This window comes from Ipomoea triloba, chromosome 7 (assembly GCF_003576645.1).
Source record: "Ipomoea triloba cultivar NCNSP0323 chromosome 7, ASM357664v1".
In the NCBI taxonomy this organism is placed as follows: Eukaryota; Viridiplantae; Streptophyta; class Magnoliopsida; order Solanales; family Convolvulaceae; genus Ipomoea; species Ipomoea triloba.
Window position 1 is genome coordinate 23,131,506 of NC_044922.1, and position 16,846 is coordinate 23,148,351.

At 34.5% G+C, this 16,846-nt stretch overlaps 2 protein-coding genes and 1 long non-coding RNA gene across 3 annotated transcripts; all 3 read left to right on the top strand.

Moving 5' to 3' along the window:
- Nucleotides 1-2,845: 2,845 nt before the first annotated feature.
- Nucleotides 2,846-3,670, top strand: LOC116024359. Its single transcript, XM_031265253.1, has 5 exons — nt 2,846-2,975; nt 3,069-3,165; nt 3,242-3,369; nt 3,476-3,563; nt 3,634-3,670. Exons 1-5 carry the CDS (start codon nt 2,846-2,848, stop codon nt 3,668-3,670), a joined length of 480 nt encoding a protein of 159 aa, XP_031121113.1.
- A 44-nt stretch (nt 3,671-3,714) lies between these two features.
- LOC116024866 lies at nt 3,715-4,383 on the top strand. The gene is made up of 3 exons (XR_004099535.1): nt 3,715-3,806; nt 3,972-4,183; nt 4,277-4,383. It is a non-coding gene; the product is annotated as an uncharacterized LOC116024866 (long non-coding RNA).
- A 1,772-nt stretch (nt 4,384-6,155) lies between these two features.
- LOC116024360 lies at nt 6,156-16,652 on the top strand. The gene is made up of 7 exons (XM_031265254.1): nt 6,156-7,299; nt 7,408-7,927; nt 8,027-9,012; nt 15,742-15,892; nt 16,012-16,067; nt 16,240-16,345; nt 16,419-16,652. Exons 1-7 carry the CDS (start codon nt 6,156-6,158, stop codon nt 16,492-16,494), a joined length of 3,039 nt encoding a protein of 1,012 aa, XP_031121114.1. The 3' UTR covers nt 16,495-16,652.
- The last annotated feature ends 194 nt before the right edge of the window (nt 16,653-16,846 follow it).

A 16,846-nucleotide genomic window follows, 5' to 3' on the forward strand; every position in this document is an offset into this window, starting at 1 on the left:
GTCGGTAGAACGGTATAAAGCTCGCCTAGTAGCCAAGGGGTATTTGCAAGAAGCAGGTAGAGACTACTTTGATACGTTTAGCCCGGTTACAAAGCCAGCAACAATACGAATTGTTCTTACTTTGGCGTTGTCTTCTAACTGGCCGTTGCGTCAACTGGATGTCAATAATGCATTTCTGCACGGGACTCTATCCGAAGAGGTATATATGAAACAACCACCGAGGTTTTGTGACCCTGAGCGCCCGAAGCATGTTTGTCGATTAAAGAAAGCATTATATGGTCTCAAACAGGCCCCCCGGGCGTGGTATATGGAGTTGTCATCTTTTCTTATTACCTTTGGTTTTCGGAAGTCTCAAGCTGATTACTCTTTGTTTGTTTATCAATGTGATGGTATTGTGGCGTACTTTATGGTGTATGTGGATGATGTGGTTTTAACAGGGAATACACCCAGTTTTTTGGATCAGTTCATCACATCCCTATCAGCACGGTTTGCTCTCAAGGACTTAGTAAGGCTGCATCATTTTCTTGGTGTGGAGGTGGTCTCAACTAAAGCGGGTGTTTTTCTTTCTCAAGCACAATACATTACAGACATTCTCAAAGAGTTTCACATACAAGATGCTAAGCCCATTTCGACACCGGGCTCTGCGGTTGAATTACATGCTGATGATGGGGCCGCTCCAGCAGATGTTACTCAATATCGTCGTGCGATTGGTCTTTTGCAATATCTTGCTGTCACTCGGCCCGATGTCAGTTTTGTGGTTAACCGGCTATCTCACTATTTACAATCCCCTTCGTTGCTACACTGGCAAGGGGTGAAACGGGTTCTGCGTTATCTCAAAGGAACAGTATGCCATGGGCTATTCCTACGTCGTGGCGTGAGTTTGCGCCTAACAGCTTTTTCAGATGCAAGCTGGGGCGGTGTTCATGATGGTGGCCGGTCAACTACGGGCTACGTTGTGTACTTGGGTTCTAATATTATCTCATGGCGGTCTGTTCGACAGAAATCTGTGGCGCGCTCCTCCACTGAAGCTGAGTACCGAGCACTGGCAAATGCAGCAGCTGAAGTTGTGTGGTTACGAAATTTGTTGCTTGATCTTGGGGTGCGGGTTTCCACACTGCCGGTGCTACACTGTGACAATGCTGGTGCCACTTATGTGTGCAAGAATCCTGTGTACCATTCCAGAATGAAGCATCTCGCCCTTGATTATTTTTTTGTTCGTGATCTTGTTAGTAATGGGACACTGTCGATTCGTTATATTCGCACGCAGGATCAGATTGCCGATGTATTTACCAAATCCTTGCCTCGCCGGTCTTTTGAATGTTCCGTTCCAAGCTGGGTGTCTCCGACGGATCCACCATCTTGCGGGGGCGTGTAAAGGAGTAGTATATAACAGATTCTTGTCATGGTTAGTTTAGTGGTTAGACTTTGTCTGCTTCTGTTAGAATTAGTCTGCGTGTAATTAGTGTAGGAGTTAGTTTTGCAGGGCTATTTTTGTTTTTGTTTATTACCTGGCTGCTAGGTTTTGCAGACAAGTGATAGTTAATGGCTAATGCTTTTCTTATCCTAAAAAAAAAATGGCTAATGCTTTTCTTGGGCCGGGTTTGGCCAATTCGGCCAAGACCTAGTCCATTTCATATTAAATAGCAATTAGGCCTATTTTTATGATCCTTCTTTTAATGGGTTTTTTTGTGGTGAAGATGATAAGAATTGTTGTTGGGCCGGGTTTGGTGATTTGGTATTGACCCATTAATTTTCTGAAAAAAAAAATTATTACTGGTTCGTATTTTATGGCAAATTATTGTGTGGACCATGGTCCACACAGCTATGTGGATCATAATCAAATGTACATTTTTAATGTACTAAATGTACATTATTTTTGTATTGAATGTACATTATTTTTATATTGAATGTGCATTATTTAATAGTATGGTCCACACAACTGTGTGGACCATGGTCCACACAATAATGATTGGTATTTTATGTTTTGGGCCCTCTTCACATTGTTATCATTATTAATTTTTTCGACCTATTATTTGAACTGTTATTGAATATGCTCATATATTACAATTATTAGTATACAACTCATTTGTTGAATATGAGTTCATATGCATATCTATATATATATAAAAGCCACACATTTCTGAAAAATAAAAAACATTTCGTTTTCCCGCCCAGTGAAAACGGTGTAGTTTCACTACTTTGGATTACAAACTGTGTCGTTTAGATTAGGGCAATTAATTACGGCCGGTTAATTGGTTTTGCAATAATTATTTACAACGTCATTTGGCATTTCAAATGCGGCTGGACTCCTCGATTCACAATACCTTTTCGCATTTATCGACGGAGAAATAATACCGGTTCATGGACCTGGGTACAAGTATATATACATTTTCTAGGACTACAATCAATGGAACCATTCGAATACATAAAATAAACACTGTGATTTCTGAGAGAAAAACTTTGTCACGAGAAGATATGGCTCCAATGTACATCCTTGCGCGTGATATTGATGATAGGAAGACTACTGCTGCCATGAGATTGCGCCTGATACGTACCTACGATATTGTACAAAGCAGATACAGTGACAAGGTCAGATCGAGGGAATGTGTATTCCATGATGAAGAGGTAACGGTATTAGTTTTTCTTAAACTTCCTTCACTAACAGTAAGTTCTTCTGACTGTAAATACATTTTTTTTGCTGTTATAGGGTTCCTATGTGCATCTGAATATTCCAGGGAACAATGTTTCTGTTACTAACTCATTCATAGAAGGACATGTCTATTGCATCAAAAATTTCCTGGTAATCAGTCCTATCTATACCTATAGGACCTGTAGTAGTGCGTTCATGTTGCAGTACTATCATAAAACCCTGGTCAAAGAATACAAAGGTGTAGATTTTCCTAGAAAAATGTTTCGTTTGCAGACTTTTGACTCAATCAAGAGTCTAGAAGGAATTGATCCAAAGGTTTTGATTGGTATGTTATACTGTTTTACTATTTTTTTCTACTTAAATAGTCAGATTACTCTCTAATCATATATCTTATTGACTATACTTTGTTTAATGGCAGATGTCATTGGTCGTGTGGTGCAAATCTTCTCACCATTGGATAAGCTTATCAATGAGAGGCCTTCTAAACTGATCGATTTTGTAATCGAGGATTTAAAGTAAGTCTACAGTTACAAATATAGCATTTACTATACCTTCTACACTCAACTCAACTTATCCCACTTGCATTATCAGGGGCATTCAACTGAAATGTACAGTATGGGATCAGCATGTGGAAAAGGTCATGCCCTTTTGCCAATCTGACTTAAAAGAACCAGTCATTGTGCTTATTCAAATGTGTAGGGTTAAAGTGCCAGAAAACAGTAAGTAGATTGAATTACCTTTTCTGTGAGCCATTTGTTTTCTGTGAGCCATTTGATTTTTCTGTTACATGGAGTACCTGAAAATATAAACTTCGTTAAAATGCAGGTGGAGAAGTCAAAATTTGTAGCTCCTATGATGCAACCCAACTGTTGTTTAACCATGACTGTGATGAGTTTACTGATTTCAGAGACAGGTAATTTTCTATCTTAATAGTTACACTTTTTTATACAACTGTAATGCTTTCCTGTCTATAAAATTTGCAGTGTTTCTTTTTATAATTGTCAACATGCTTTGTATTAGACTATGTAATCAACCAACTCCTTTGAAGAGCATCACATCAAATTCCAGCCTTAGTTTTTCAACTTACACTTTGGGTGATCAAAGCAGTTCTAATATGGTTTTAAGTACCATTTCTGAACTCTATGAAAGGAGTGAGGTACATTTCTTTAGAGTCTCTATTGGTATATTATTTTAAAGTTTCATTAAAAACTTTTTTAACACAATGATTGCATTCATTTGCAGACTGGGGAATATTGGGTGCCATGTATTATTCTGGAGTTAGATTGTAATTTGATTGACTGGTATTATCTTTCTTGCATAGGAACTAGGTGTAATAAAAAGGTTGATCTAAAGGGTGGGATGTATGTCTGTGGTAAGTGTGGAACTCACTGCGATAAACCTAAGTTAAGATATAAGATAAAAATTAGAGTGTATGATGCCAAAGGTAGTGCACCATTCTTACTTTGGGATCGCGAGGCACTTGAGCTATTGGGGGGCATCACAGCTGAAGAGCTTAAGGCTATGCAGCCAAAGGTAAGCATTTTATTACTTCCTTTCTAATCTCTACCACAAGCTGGTCCTATTGAAAATAGGAAAATTACAGAGTAACTTTGGCTTAAAATGCAGGTTCCAACCAAAATTCCTAAAGAAATTGTATCATTGGTTGGTAGAGGAATGCTATTCAAGATTAATGTTGAGAGGGATCGATTAGAGAAACGCAACCTTGCTTTTCCAGTCATGCAAATCAAAGATGACAGTGCAATTTTGAACCAGTATTGTCCTGGGCTGGTGAAGGTTACTAAGCAGAAGGCAACTAATTCTGTTGAGCTATTGGATGATGACTTAGATTCTGATGCGGTAATTACTTTTTCAAATTTTGAGTTCACAAAGTTCACATTTTTTACAAATTTCAAGGTCATCTAACTCTTGCTATTTATTATGTGTTAGGGCTTTTTTTCAGATGAAGAGGCTGAAAGTCCTCTGCCAAATGCATTAACTCAAATGACTAAAGGTAGTGGCAATGATAGTGAAGCAGTTAAAAGAAGGCTTTTGGATGAGTTTTCATCCACCCAGTGTCCAAAGAAGAAGACACACACTGCCATTATCAACTGGAAAAGGATAGTGAATTAGGATTTGACCAAAACTCAGAGAAAACTGAGCTCTGAATGTGGAGGGGTTGTAACTTGTGATTGTAGACATTGGTTCTAAATGTGTTGTGTGATGACATTTCCAGATATTCGATTGGGTTGTAACTTTTGATATCTGTTTTTTTATCTTAGAACTACTTTATTATTAAGTTACCCTTCTCCTATTTTGTTATTGCTGTTTGTAAAGTTTTGCAGGTCTAAGTTTTGCAGTTTAAAAGCACCTACAACTACGAATATGGCAGCAAGAAATACAAGACAAAGCAGTTCGAAGCAATATACATTAAGCAAGTATGTACTGTGAACCACCAAGTGAAAAGAAGACAAAGCAACAAAATACAGTTTTAGATATAGTTAACCAATTTCTATACTCTATTTAGAAAGGCCATTTTAGTGCCATTTTAGATACTTTTCAAATTTCTTTTTTTCTTTGTTTTTTTTACATCTAAGATCCTTTTAAATAAGCAAAATTGTACTTACTTATTAGAAATGTACTAACGGTTTTTATAAAAAAGACCATTCTTTTTCTTTAATATTCAGTAAGGCCAATTACACAACTAAGTACTCTATATATAATACACCCACTAAATAAAAAGTTACAACAAGCAGATAAACACATGTACACATTCCACTGTGTATATTAAGAATTAAAAAACCAAGAAAGTCACCTTAGTCGTTCACATCAATGTCTGTCTGCTCTTACATCTATGTCTTCTTCTTCTCAATTTCCATTTTTTGGGGCTTGTACAAATGTGGAACTATAGCTTAATCAAAATTTATTTATTATTCTAATGAACTTAAAACAATGAATTTAAAAAAATTTATTCAAACATGACTAGAGTATTAAATTTGGGAAGGTAAGATAAGCTATAGTATCTGTGAAAACAGCAATGTAGCATTGAAATATGATCTGATGATATTTTAATTCTATTTTATGAAAGCATGATTGATTATTAAAAACTTTTAAGTGTTCTGCAAAGCAGCACACACAACTGTCCCAATTATTAAGAAAACTGACATTAAATAGCACACAAATATTTATTCATAATGATTTCAACTATTGGCCTTCCCATGGCAATATCATTTAATGGTTACATGATCAATGGATGCCCAGCTTCATTTCACTTTATAAATGCCTCAATGTAAGTTACAATCACAATCACATTACAACATACTCTCTAAACAAACACAATTAAGGAATGAAGAGGTTGACAATTGTTTACTTATCACTGTAGTATGCCATTTTTCAATTGTTTTGATATTAATTTAATTTTTTTTATTGAACAGTAATATACACAATTGAATTTCAAAAAAGAGGACTACCACACGCACATATCCTGTTGTTTCTTGGATCCAACAGGATGGAATCATCTCCTGATTCCATTGATAAATTCATTTCAGCGGAAATTCCTGATATAGAGATTGATAAAGATTACTATAAGGCTGTCGAAGAATTCATGGTACATGGTCCTTGCGGTGTTGCTAGATCTAACTCACCTTGCATGGTCAATGGACGATGTACCAAATACTTCCCCAAAAGATTTGTTGATTCATCAAGTTTTGATCAAGATGGATACCCTATATATAGAAGGCGTGATGATGGAAGAACAATAACAAAGAATGGTATTCAAATGGACAATAGGTATGTGGTGCCTCATAACAGATATTTGTTGTTGAGGTACAAGGCACATTTGAATGTTGAATGGTGCAACCAGTCCAGATCTATCAAGTACTTATTCAAGTATATCAACAAAGGCAATGATCGAGTCACTGCCGAATTCTATAGAAGTTCCGCAGAAGCTAATGGTGTTGAGGTTGTTGATGAGATAAACATGTACTATGACTGTAGGTATGTTTCAGCTTCAGAGGCTACTTGGCGGTTACTTAGCTATGACATACAATGCAGAACTCCAGCTGTGGAGCGACTTAGTTTCCACTTGCCAGATAGCCAAACAGTATACTTTGAAGACGATGAAGATGTGGAAACCATTTTGAATCGACAGACCTTGGGTGAAAGCATGTTTACTAAATGGTTTGAAGCTAACAAGAAATACTCTGAAGCGAGATTGTTAAGTTATATTGAAATGCCGAATAAATTTGTTTGGAAAAAAAATGTGCGGCAATGGCAGCCAAGGCAACGTGGTTTTTCAATTGGTCGTATTTTTTACGTACCACCTGGTACTGGGGAGCTTTATTATCTTCGTTGCCTATTGAACATAGTTCGAGGACCTCAGAGTTTTGAAGACATCAAAACATACAATGGAAAAGAGTACAACACTTTTAAGGATGCATGTTATGCCCGTGGGTTACTAGATGATGATCTTAAGTACATTGATGCAATTAAGGAAGCTAGCGAATGGTCTACTGCACATTCACTAAGAAAGTTGTTTGTCACACTTTTAATGGCAAACACAATGGGGAGGCCTGAATATGTCTGGAACGAGGTTTGGACGTATCTGGCAGAAGATGCTCAATACAATCGACGAAAAGTATTAAATGATCAAGGTATTCATTTGTCCATACTTTCTTAACATCAAATGATGTATATTATCTTAATTACATTGTAAATTAGCCTTTCTTTTAACTAACAAATTTCTAATTTCAATTCCTCAGATTTGTTTCTAAACGACCAAGAAAAAAAGGAGTTTGCACTAATACAGTTGGAAAAACTGCTATTACTTTACAATAAGAGTTTGAAGGATTTTCCAGACATGCCTTTAGTCTCAGGAGAATTGTCTCTTACCACTGACAATAGGTTGATCTTGGAAGAGTTATCATACGATCGTGAGTTGCTTGCTAAAGAAAGTCAGTTACTTCATGGTCAACTTACAGATGAACAAAGGTCAATTTATTATGCTGTTATTTCTTATGTTTATTCTAACAAGGGTGGATTGTACTTTGTTTACGGGTATGGTGGTACTGGCAAAACATTTCTTTGGAGGGCATTATCAGCTTATATTAGAGCTAAAGGTCAAATAGTTATCAATGTGGCATCTAGTGGTATAGCATCTTTGCTTTTGCCGGGAGGACGGACAGCACACTCTCGATTTGCAATACCTATTTCTATCAATGAAGAGTCAACTTGCAATATTCATCAAGGTAGTCAGTTGGCAGATCTCATTGTTGCAGCGAAGTTGATAATTTGGGATGAAGCACCAATGATGCACAAGCACTGTTTTGAGGCTTTGGATCGAACAATGCGAGATATATTAAGATTTGTTAATCAAGACAGTGGTCATAGGACATTTGGAGGTAAAACAGTGGTATTCGGAGGTGACTTTAGGCAAATTTTACCTGTGGAGCCAAAAGGATCAAGACAAGACATTGTTTCTTCAGCTATCAATTCATCATACCTTTGGAAGCATTGCAAAGTTATGCGCTTAACAAAGAATTTGAGGTTAAATAGTATGCAACCTGGTTTGGATCAACAACGAATGGAAGAATTTGCAAACTGGCTTTCTTCAATAGGTGATGGTACTATTGGAGAAGATAACGATGGTTACGCTGAGGTTGATATCCCTTCTCAAATGTTGTTGAAATGTAATGGTGATCCTATTGCAACTATTGTTAACAGTACTTTCCCTCAGTTCAACGGTGGTATAATTGATGGTAGCTGCTTTCATAGCAGTGCTATTTTAGCACCAACATTACAAGTTGTCAATGAAGTAAATGAATATATGTCGGACTTGACTATAGGTGAAGGGAAGACGTATTTCAGTTCTGACACAGCTTGCAAAGTTGATGGTTCTTCTACTGTACTTGCAGATGTCCATACACCTGAATTCTTAAACACTATTAGAGCTTCAGGCTTGCCAAATCATGCTTTAACATTAAAGGTTAGGTCACCTGTAATGTTAATGAGGAATATTGATCACAGTCTAGGACTATGCAATGGTACTAGGTTGGTTGTTACAAGATTAGCTGAACATGTGGTTGAAGGAAGTATACTTGCAGGACCAAATGCTGGCACTAGGGTTTTGATTGCTAGAATGACGATAACGCCATCTGACACAAGATTACCTTTCAAGTTCAATAGAAGACAATTTCCTCTCATGTTGTCATATGCAATGACTATCAACAAGAGTCGAGGCCAAACTTTGTCCAATGTTGGTTTGATCCTTAGGAAACCAGTTTTTGTCCATGGACAACTATATGTTGCTGCATCAAGAATAAGTCAACCAAACGGCCTCAAGATTTTAATTTGTGATGATTCAAAAAGTACTCTTAACAGTACAACTAATGTAGTTTACAAAGAAGTTTTTAACAATTTGTAATTTGTTAATTAATTAGTACTTTGTAATTTCTAAATTCATTAATCTTAACATTTTTTTCCTTTCCAAAGTTTTTAACGTTTTTAACTGCCTTTTTGTACAAAAATACTTCATTCCTATTAATATTAATATTAGTCCGTGCATCGCACGGGTCAATAGCTAGTTCTACCTTATTAGCATAACAATAGTTTTGATTATGCGGCTTATACGTGGGCTCTCGTTTTTAGCCCGCCATAGTATATATAGATTTTTTTTTGAAAAAAATCTAGATCTTGGATACTATCTCCAAATATGAATTTACCAATCTTATCTTGGACGGGAGCACTTCTTTAACATAGGCCATTGCAATTGATATTTATCTCAATCCTACATATCCTGAAGATACGGTCGTTGAGAAATCCACGAACGATGCGGCCTTAAAGCTAAAAGTCTTTTTTTTCTTCTTCTTCTTCTCTCTCGCTACTATCTAAACCATGGTCTGAAACATGAATGTCTTCTTGAAAAGGACCCCTATGCCTTATAAAAATCTCTGAAGGATTGCTTTGACTAGCAAATATCATTGTTCTTTCCAAGTAACAATTTGACTAATTTAACTTGGGATTTCTAGGTTTTAAATCAGTAACTGATTCTAAATCAGCTATACACAAAGTTGTGTCGCATCTTAAGTTCTGAAAGACAAATGTTTCTGCTTGGCTTTAATTTAACAAGACCTTATTTCCATACGAATAACCTTGTAATTTACTAGTAGTACAAGGCAAATATTTAAACATCATGAGTCAATTTTCGCCCCACCTCCCCACTTGTTAACCGTAAAGCACAACCAACTGTTGATGCAAACTCATAATGCATGCTCAGCTGGCTCTGCACTAGTGCACGAAGCACACGATGTTGCTCAAATGTGCAACACCAAGAGGGGTTGCCGAAGAAGAAGAGGAAAAGGTAAGGCCATGGTCGTAACAACAACAAAAAAATGATCAAACTTGTCAGCTCTGGCCTATCAACAAGTATGCTCCAAGTGTGGGTGTAAAAGGCGCTTGTCACGCGCGCGCCACACCCCGAAGCATTTTGTTGACACCCAAATACTCATCACAATGTTGAATCTAACCAAGATGCTTTGCATGAAGCAAACACTCTTGTAACAACTCCAATGTGACGGATACTTGTTGGGGAAATATAGTACTCAAGCTGCTTAAATTTCGGCACACTGCATATAAATCCCCCATAAACCTAGTACGTGTAAACCATTTCCCAATCTGCGTAATTATTCTTAGTGTGCAGTCTAATTTTTTATATAACCACTATTGCGTATCTTTATGGGCTATGATTATAACACTTCATCTGTTTACATAGAGCCCATGATAGGGAGTCAAAAGATACGTTGACTGCATACTGAAGATCTATTTCACGGCATTAGGGGGAGATATACCCAAATTTAAATGCCGAGAAATCAATGAAACGGAATAATCTTCATTATAATCCACATACTAGTAAGACTGAACTCGAAGCTCAGAAGATAATCTATTTGCGATAGTAGCAAATAATCTGCCAAATATATACCAAAAACGTATATATACATTGATCATGTTGATCAAAAAGAGTGACAAGGTCCCATATATAATCCCCAAAATTGGACCAAATATAAATATATCTCGATACTCCTTGACACCAGAAGTGTAGGAGATTTGTCGGTTTAAGAGATATGAAACATAACAGTAGATCTAGCAAAGAAGCATTGTCACTTTTGTCTTAAAATGAATTATGTCCTAAAGACATTTGTCCAGAAGACAAAAACCCTAGTAAAGGTGCACCAAACAAACATAATACTAGGGATGCGGAATAATCATATCTTAATATTGGGAAATATCAACGCTCTGATTAATTTAAAAATTTTAATGAAGTCAGGAGAAACTATATATTATAGTTGTCGACAACACACGCCTATATAAATTGCTCATTTAAATAAACTGGATCCAGGTGAGGTGCCAGAAGCATCCTCATTGTTTAATATTTAAAGGAGCAATTAAGGCAGAGCTTGACTCGCTAAAACAAATTCTCTTGATAAAACGTACACCATTGAATGATAACCCTGTTGGTTACAAATGGATGTTTGTGCGAAAGAGAAATGAAAGCAATAAGGTGGTACAATAGCATGTATTTGTAGCACATGGGTTCATGCAGATACCCTTGATTGATTTTAACCAAAATCTCCCATGTACGATAAAATTTAGTTCTGATATACAAGATAATTGGCATAATAAACTTAGATATGCAGATAATAAACATCATGACCATATGACAATAAGGTCATTGGACGGTATGGTCTTTTGATGACCTTAGCACAGATCATAATTGACTGAGTAATTCTCTTTTTGAAGAAGGAATTATGTGTCATTATGACTTCTTTAAAGAATTACGAATGGAGTTATTACCTTCATTTTGAAGGGATAATATGTACCATAAGTATTCTTTATTGAGTTGTAAATGAGCATAGAATTACCAAATACGATATGTTTATTTGAGAAATCCTTGATGGATCTATAATTCTCAAAATAAATATTACAAGTTTGTTGTTAAAGTACAAATGCTTTACTTAAATAGTAAAGCAATTAACTAAGTAATTTCCTCCTGAAGTAAGAAAATATAAAAATCAATATATACCATTAGTACTTATTAAGGAGCTATTAATTATTACCACAACCTATGTTGGTATTATAAACATCGTAAAGAGTTTAATGGTATTAGCTCTAAAAGTGAAATGAAAGGACTTGGAAAACCAATTATTATCTCGACCTGCAGATCGAGTATTTCATTGAACATTATATACATCAATCAGTTTATTTTTCGAAAGATGTCTTTAACGCATTTCATATGGATAAATATGATTGAATTATCACATTAACGGTTATATCTCTTGAAGAAGATAAGGAACTGTTTAAACTCAAAAATGATTCTAAGGACATTTTGGATCTGAAGTCCATTACTTCATTATTATTGGAACACTACAAGAGAACCAGAAGTTCCGTGATCGTATTAGGACTGACATTGTCCTTACAGTGAAATCACTTATAACTCTTAGTGCTCCAAATATCTTCTAGTAAATTTATGTGATAAACCAATGAGTGTTTTCATAGATGACTTGGTATTGACTCCTTTTTCCAAACTAGTTATGTGAGTTCTACCTCCACTGACTTATGGGAGGACAATAAAAGTATGTTTTAAGTGGGTATGGTTAAAGAATATTGGCTATATTCAACCCACATAAGCTTCAAAAGAGTCACGAGAATCGTTGTATAAAATGTTAACTTATAGTAACAATCATGAAGATTGTCATATCATATCCTCTATACTCCTTTTTGAAACAGTTATTCTACTTTATGAAATGTAGAACTTGAAGATTGTTATCTTCAGGGGGAGATGAGGACTACATTTACTTAAATCAATTCTGAAGATTGAGTCTTAAAAGACTAACAAGTTGTACTTTACCAACATATGAATACATATATACCATGTATTCTTTTTCTCACTAGATTTTTCCCATTGGATTTTTCTAGTGTGGTTTTTAACGAGGCATGAGTATGATAAACGAGGAGAAAGTTACAAATAAATATTTAAATAGAAAAACCCCGAAATCCTGAAGATTATGCCCTGAAGGCTTATGATTGTACTCTTTTTTCCTTTAACTAAGTTTTTCCCACTGGGTTTTCTTAAGTTAAGGTTTTTAACGAGCTGAGGCAATCAGGAAAGTTGTTGTCTTCAGGGGAGCAACAACATACACATAAATTATTGGTCTAGAATACCACCAACTCTTGTAAATCATGAAGATTAAATGCAGAAAGTTATAGTTGTACTCTTTTCCTTAATTAAGTTTTTTCCCACTGGGTTTTCTTAGCATAAGGTTTTTAATGAGGCAACTAGGACTATATATGAGTTTATAAATATCATGTACTCTTTTCTTCAACTAGGTTCTTCCCACGTGGCTTCCTAGTGAAGATTTTAACGAGGCATAAAAGTATTTGAGTATACCATTCATGTACCATGTACTCTTTTATTGTCTAGGTTTTTCCCATGAGGTTTTCTTAGCAAGTTTTTAATCGGCAAGATCATGGACAAATAATGTCCAAGGGCGAGTGTTATAAACCATATTTAATATGGACATTATTCCTATTTATTATGTAACGGTCAGGGAATTAATTGCTACATTATTGTATCCGCTATATTTGTATATTATATATATGTTGTACCCTTTTTGTATTGATGTGGCTGATGGAATAAAAATACTCCCTGCTCTTTGTTGTCTCTTACTCTCTCTATTTCTTTTCTATTTACGTGCAATGTTCATCGGTTAGAGCTAATGGCCAACGGGCACAATGAACAAATTCTAACAAGTTCTAAAATAAATTTTACCAAATAGAATATTAATGGATTATAACATTAATGACCACATCACTATTACCATACATCTACATGTACCATATCTTTTTCATATTCTTTAATTATCATTTATTTAAATCATAATATAACAATTAATTTTTTTAATACATATAACAATTAATTTAATTCTTGCTCCAAACAATTAATTTAGTTCTAGATTATATTTTAATTAAATATCTATGAATATTAATTATATGTGCATATAATACATATATTATTTGTGTATATATTCCAATATATGTGCTGTTAGATTAGTATTATAGATATTATTTAGTTTTGCAAATATAAATTTTATGAAAATGGTTTACATTATTATTATATAAAAATAAAACTTCTTTTTTTTTTCCTCTCTCTATAATTTTCAAATATGATATAATTGTTAATTCTGAAGTGCATAACTTTGAAACTACACATGTGCATTACTTTGAACCTACATATGTATAACTTTAAACGTTGTGGTGCATAATTTTGGTTGATCTTTTAAATTGTAAATTCCAATTAGTTAACCAAAACTTGATTAAAGTTTTTGATTGTCATTTCAGTGTACGAATTATTTCATTAAGTATTAGTAATGGTTGAATTAGACCTTCATACTGTTATTAGTACTCAGAGACCACTACTTGACCCATGCAACTTTTCTTCAATTAACTTATTAACTTAATTGTTCAATTGCAGAAGTATTCCTTACATTCAGGCTTGCGATTTGAAGAATTCAACTTCCAATATGCATTTTTTTTAAACTTTTTTAATAAGTCTATCTTATTCATTGCTCTTTGATCAAGTAGAGAGAATAGAGAGTATTCTGGCTTCTTAGACCTTTTAAAGAGAAGCTGGGGGAGTATAATGCAAATCCCTCACTTCATCCTTTTATCGATAATTATTCAATTATCTAAAGAGATGAGAGAGTATATTTTGGTGTCTCTTCTAGAGAGAGGAAGAGAAGGGCCAAAAGTCCCCAACTTGAAGGGCTAAGGTCCCTTAAATAGGGATGAGCCAATACCCATATAGTACACGCAACATACGTATAGTACTTAGGGTCGTATACCCGGGGTATATTACCTATCAAACTTACTAATTAATTTCTATAAGAAAAGTCTTAGGTTCGAAACTCATCCCAACCAGAGTTAGCATAATTGTTAAACATATACTACGAATATGTTAGAGTATATTATTGAAAAGTGAGTACCCCACACTATTACTCTTATTGAATTAGTAATTACAACAAAAAAAAAATTAATACAAATGCATTCCTTTAATTTAGAATTCGATGTTTACAATGCCTTTATTCAAAAAAAAAATTATTCATTATCAAAAAATTTAAAATGAGATATAATCTCATTAGTTATATTGTCTTTATTTTCTACAATAAAAATTATTCATTATCAAAAAATTTTAAAAGAGATATAATTTCATTAGTTATATGTCTTTTATCTTCTACAATAAAAAATATTCATTATCAAAAAATTAAAAAAGAGATAAAATTGCATTGGTTATATTGGCTTTATTTTCTACAATGCAAAGATTCCTTACCTTCAAACCATATTAACTACTTGGCGAGGATTTGTTGACAAAGAAGACATTCAAATAACCTAAAAAATTGAAGCGTGAAACTACCCCGTAATATTTTTTGGATTACATCACAATTGTTTACGTTAATGGTAAATCGTATTTCTTTATTAATATGATTTAAAATGTATAAATTTTTATTACCAAAAGTAGTATTTATTTATACTATCATTTTTAGATTAAGTATTTAGACTATCGTTTTTATAAAATTGCAAACATTTATTTTAGTGACAATTATATATACTTTGAATTATCAATTTAAATTAAAAAAAATCAACATTCAATTACATATGCATGAACATCTCATATATAATATTGTACTGATATACTTTGAAGTGCTTATTTAAAAATAAACATTGAGCATTATCATATTCGCGCAACGCGCGTGAAAAAACTAGTATATATATAAAAATGAAAAATACTTGGTATACTCCCACTTTATACTCTCAATTTGTACTCCCTCTCACATGTTTTTTTTATGTAGACACTTTTCTGTGGGACCACATAATGAAAATAATAAATTTATATTTGTCATCTTAGGGAGTAAAATAAGAGAGTAGAATTTGGGAGTATGTATAATAGAACTCTATAAAAATACAAAACAAAGTGTTAGGGTGTGCGAGTACACAAAGGGTAGAATTGGAAAAAGAGTTAACGTTGGGGAGTAGAAGTGCAAATTGACGTAAACAAAAGGAAGAATCTTTCGCGGCTTCTCGATCCTTCCTCCAGCTGACTGCCACAACGAATTGCATCACTTTACAACTACTAATATATCTATTCCCCACTCTTCCATCCATCTACCACAACCCACAATCGCACCCTTCAATCAGGTAAACTCCGCGTCTGATCTTTCTCAAACTTTGTTTTATATAATGTTTGATGATTGAGCGTCACTAATTCTTGAGTCCATTGATTTTTTTTTTTTCTGTGTATTGACTGTTATACATAGACAACAATCTGAGATATTGGTGGTTTGGTGGCTGTTGGCGAAATCGAGAATGACTCATATCCTTACGATATGTTTCTCCTCTCTGATTTTAGATCATGCTTCTTTTTTTTTCTTCTTTTGTTTAGAAGCATAGCCAATTTTAGGCTTTTTGGTGGGGTCCAAACTCCAAATATTAAGAGAGATTAGTGTTTGTTTGTTTGTTTGTTGTTGAGCTTAACTTAAGCTAACGGGGAAACCAGAGAGAAAGGGATCGGGAAAGGGCTCAAGCAAGGGCAGGCCACAAGCCCAAGCAACCAAAAGGCGATGGATTGACCCCCGAGCAAAGACGAGAGAGGTGACATTTTTTTATTTTTTTTTGACATTTTGATTTGTGTGATTAGCAATTACAAAAGTGTGATGCCATTCAGGGACGCAAAGGCGCTTCAAGAAAAGGCAGCCAGGAAAGCGGCGGCTGGAGGGAATAATGCTAACAACAAGAAATAGTTCTGATCCGGAGTTGATTCAACGAATTGGGAAGTCGCAAGTGTTTCAAACATTTGTATCATGTCATGTGTTGTCTTTTCGACCATTAACTTGTTGTAACTCAAAACTCATTTTCAACTGTTATTCTTTTTAAAACTATTCCTTTTGTCCTATTTTAATTTTTTTGTTAAGCAAAAAGAGAATATATTAAACAAGCATCAAGGCTAGAAATTCAAGGGGAACATTGCTTAAAATTTTTAATTCATGAACTATACATATTAATTTGGGAGGGGAGAACCACGGTTCCAACTGATGCTCTAATTTTTTACAAAAACAACAATTAAGCTTAAAAGTAAATATATATTTTTTAGAT

What these genes read in the sequence shown, in the direction of transcription:
- LOC116024359 (XM_031265253.1), top strand. Translation starts at nt 2,846, where the DNA reads ATGTTGCAGTACTATCATAAAACCCTGGTCAAAGAATACAAAGGTGTA. An exon ending in GGTTAAAGTGCCAGAAAACA is followed by an intron (nt 3,370 to 3,475) that starts GTAAGTAGATTG and finishes GTTAAAATGCAG; the next exon opens with GTGGAGAAGTCAAAATTTGT. An exon ending in TTTACTGATTTCAGAGACAG is followed by an intron (nt 3,564 to 3,633) that starts GTAATTTTCTAT and finishes TAAAATTTGCAG; the next exon opens with TGTTTCTTTTTATAATTGTC.
- LOC116024360 (XM_031265254.1), top strand. Translation starts at nt 6,156, where the DNA reads ATGGAATCATCTCCTGATTCCATTGATAAATTCATTTCAGCGGAAATT. An exon ending in GGCGAAATCGAGAATGACTC is followed by an intron (nt 16,068 to 16,239) that starts ATATCCTTACGA and finishes ACTTAAGCTAAC; the next exon opens with GGGGAAACCAGAGAGAAAGG. An exon ending in CCCGAGCAAAGACGAGAGAG is followed by an intron (nt 16,346 to 16,418) that starts GTGACATTTTTT and finishes GATGCCATTCAG; the next exon opens with GGACGCAAAGGCGCTTCAAG.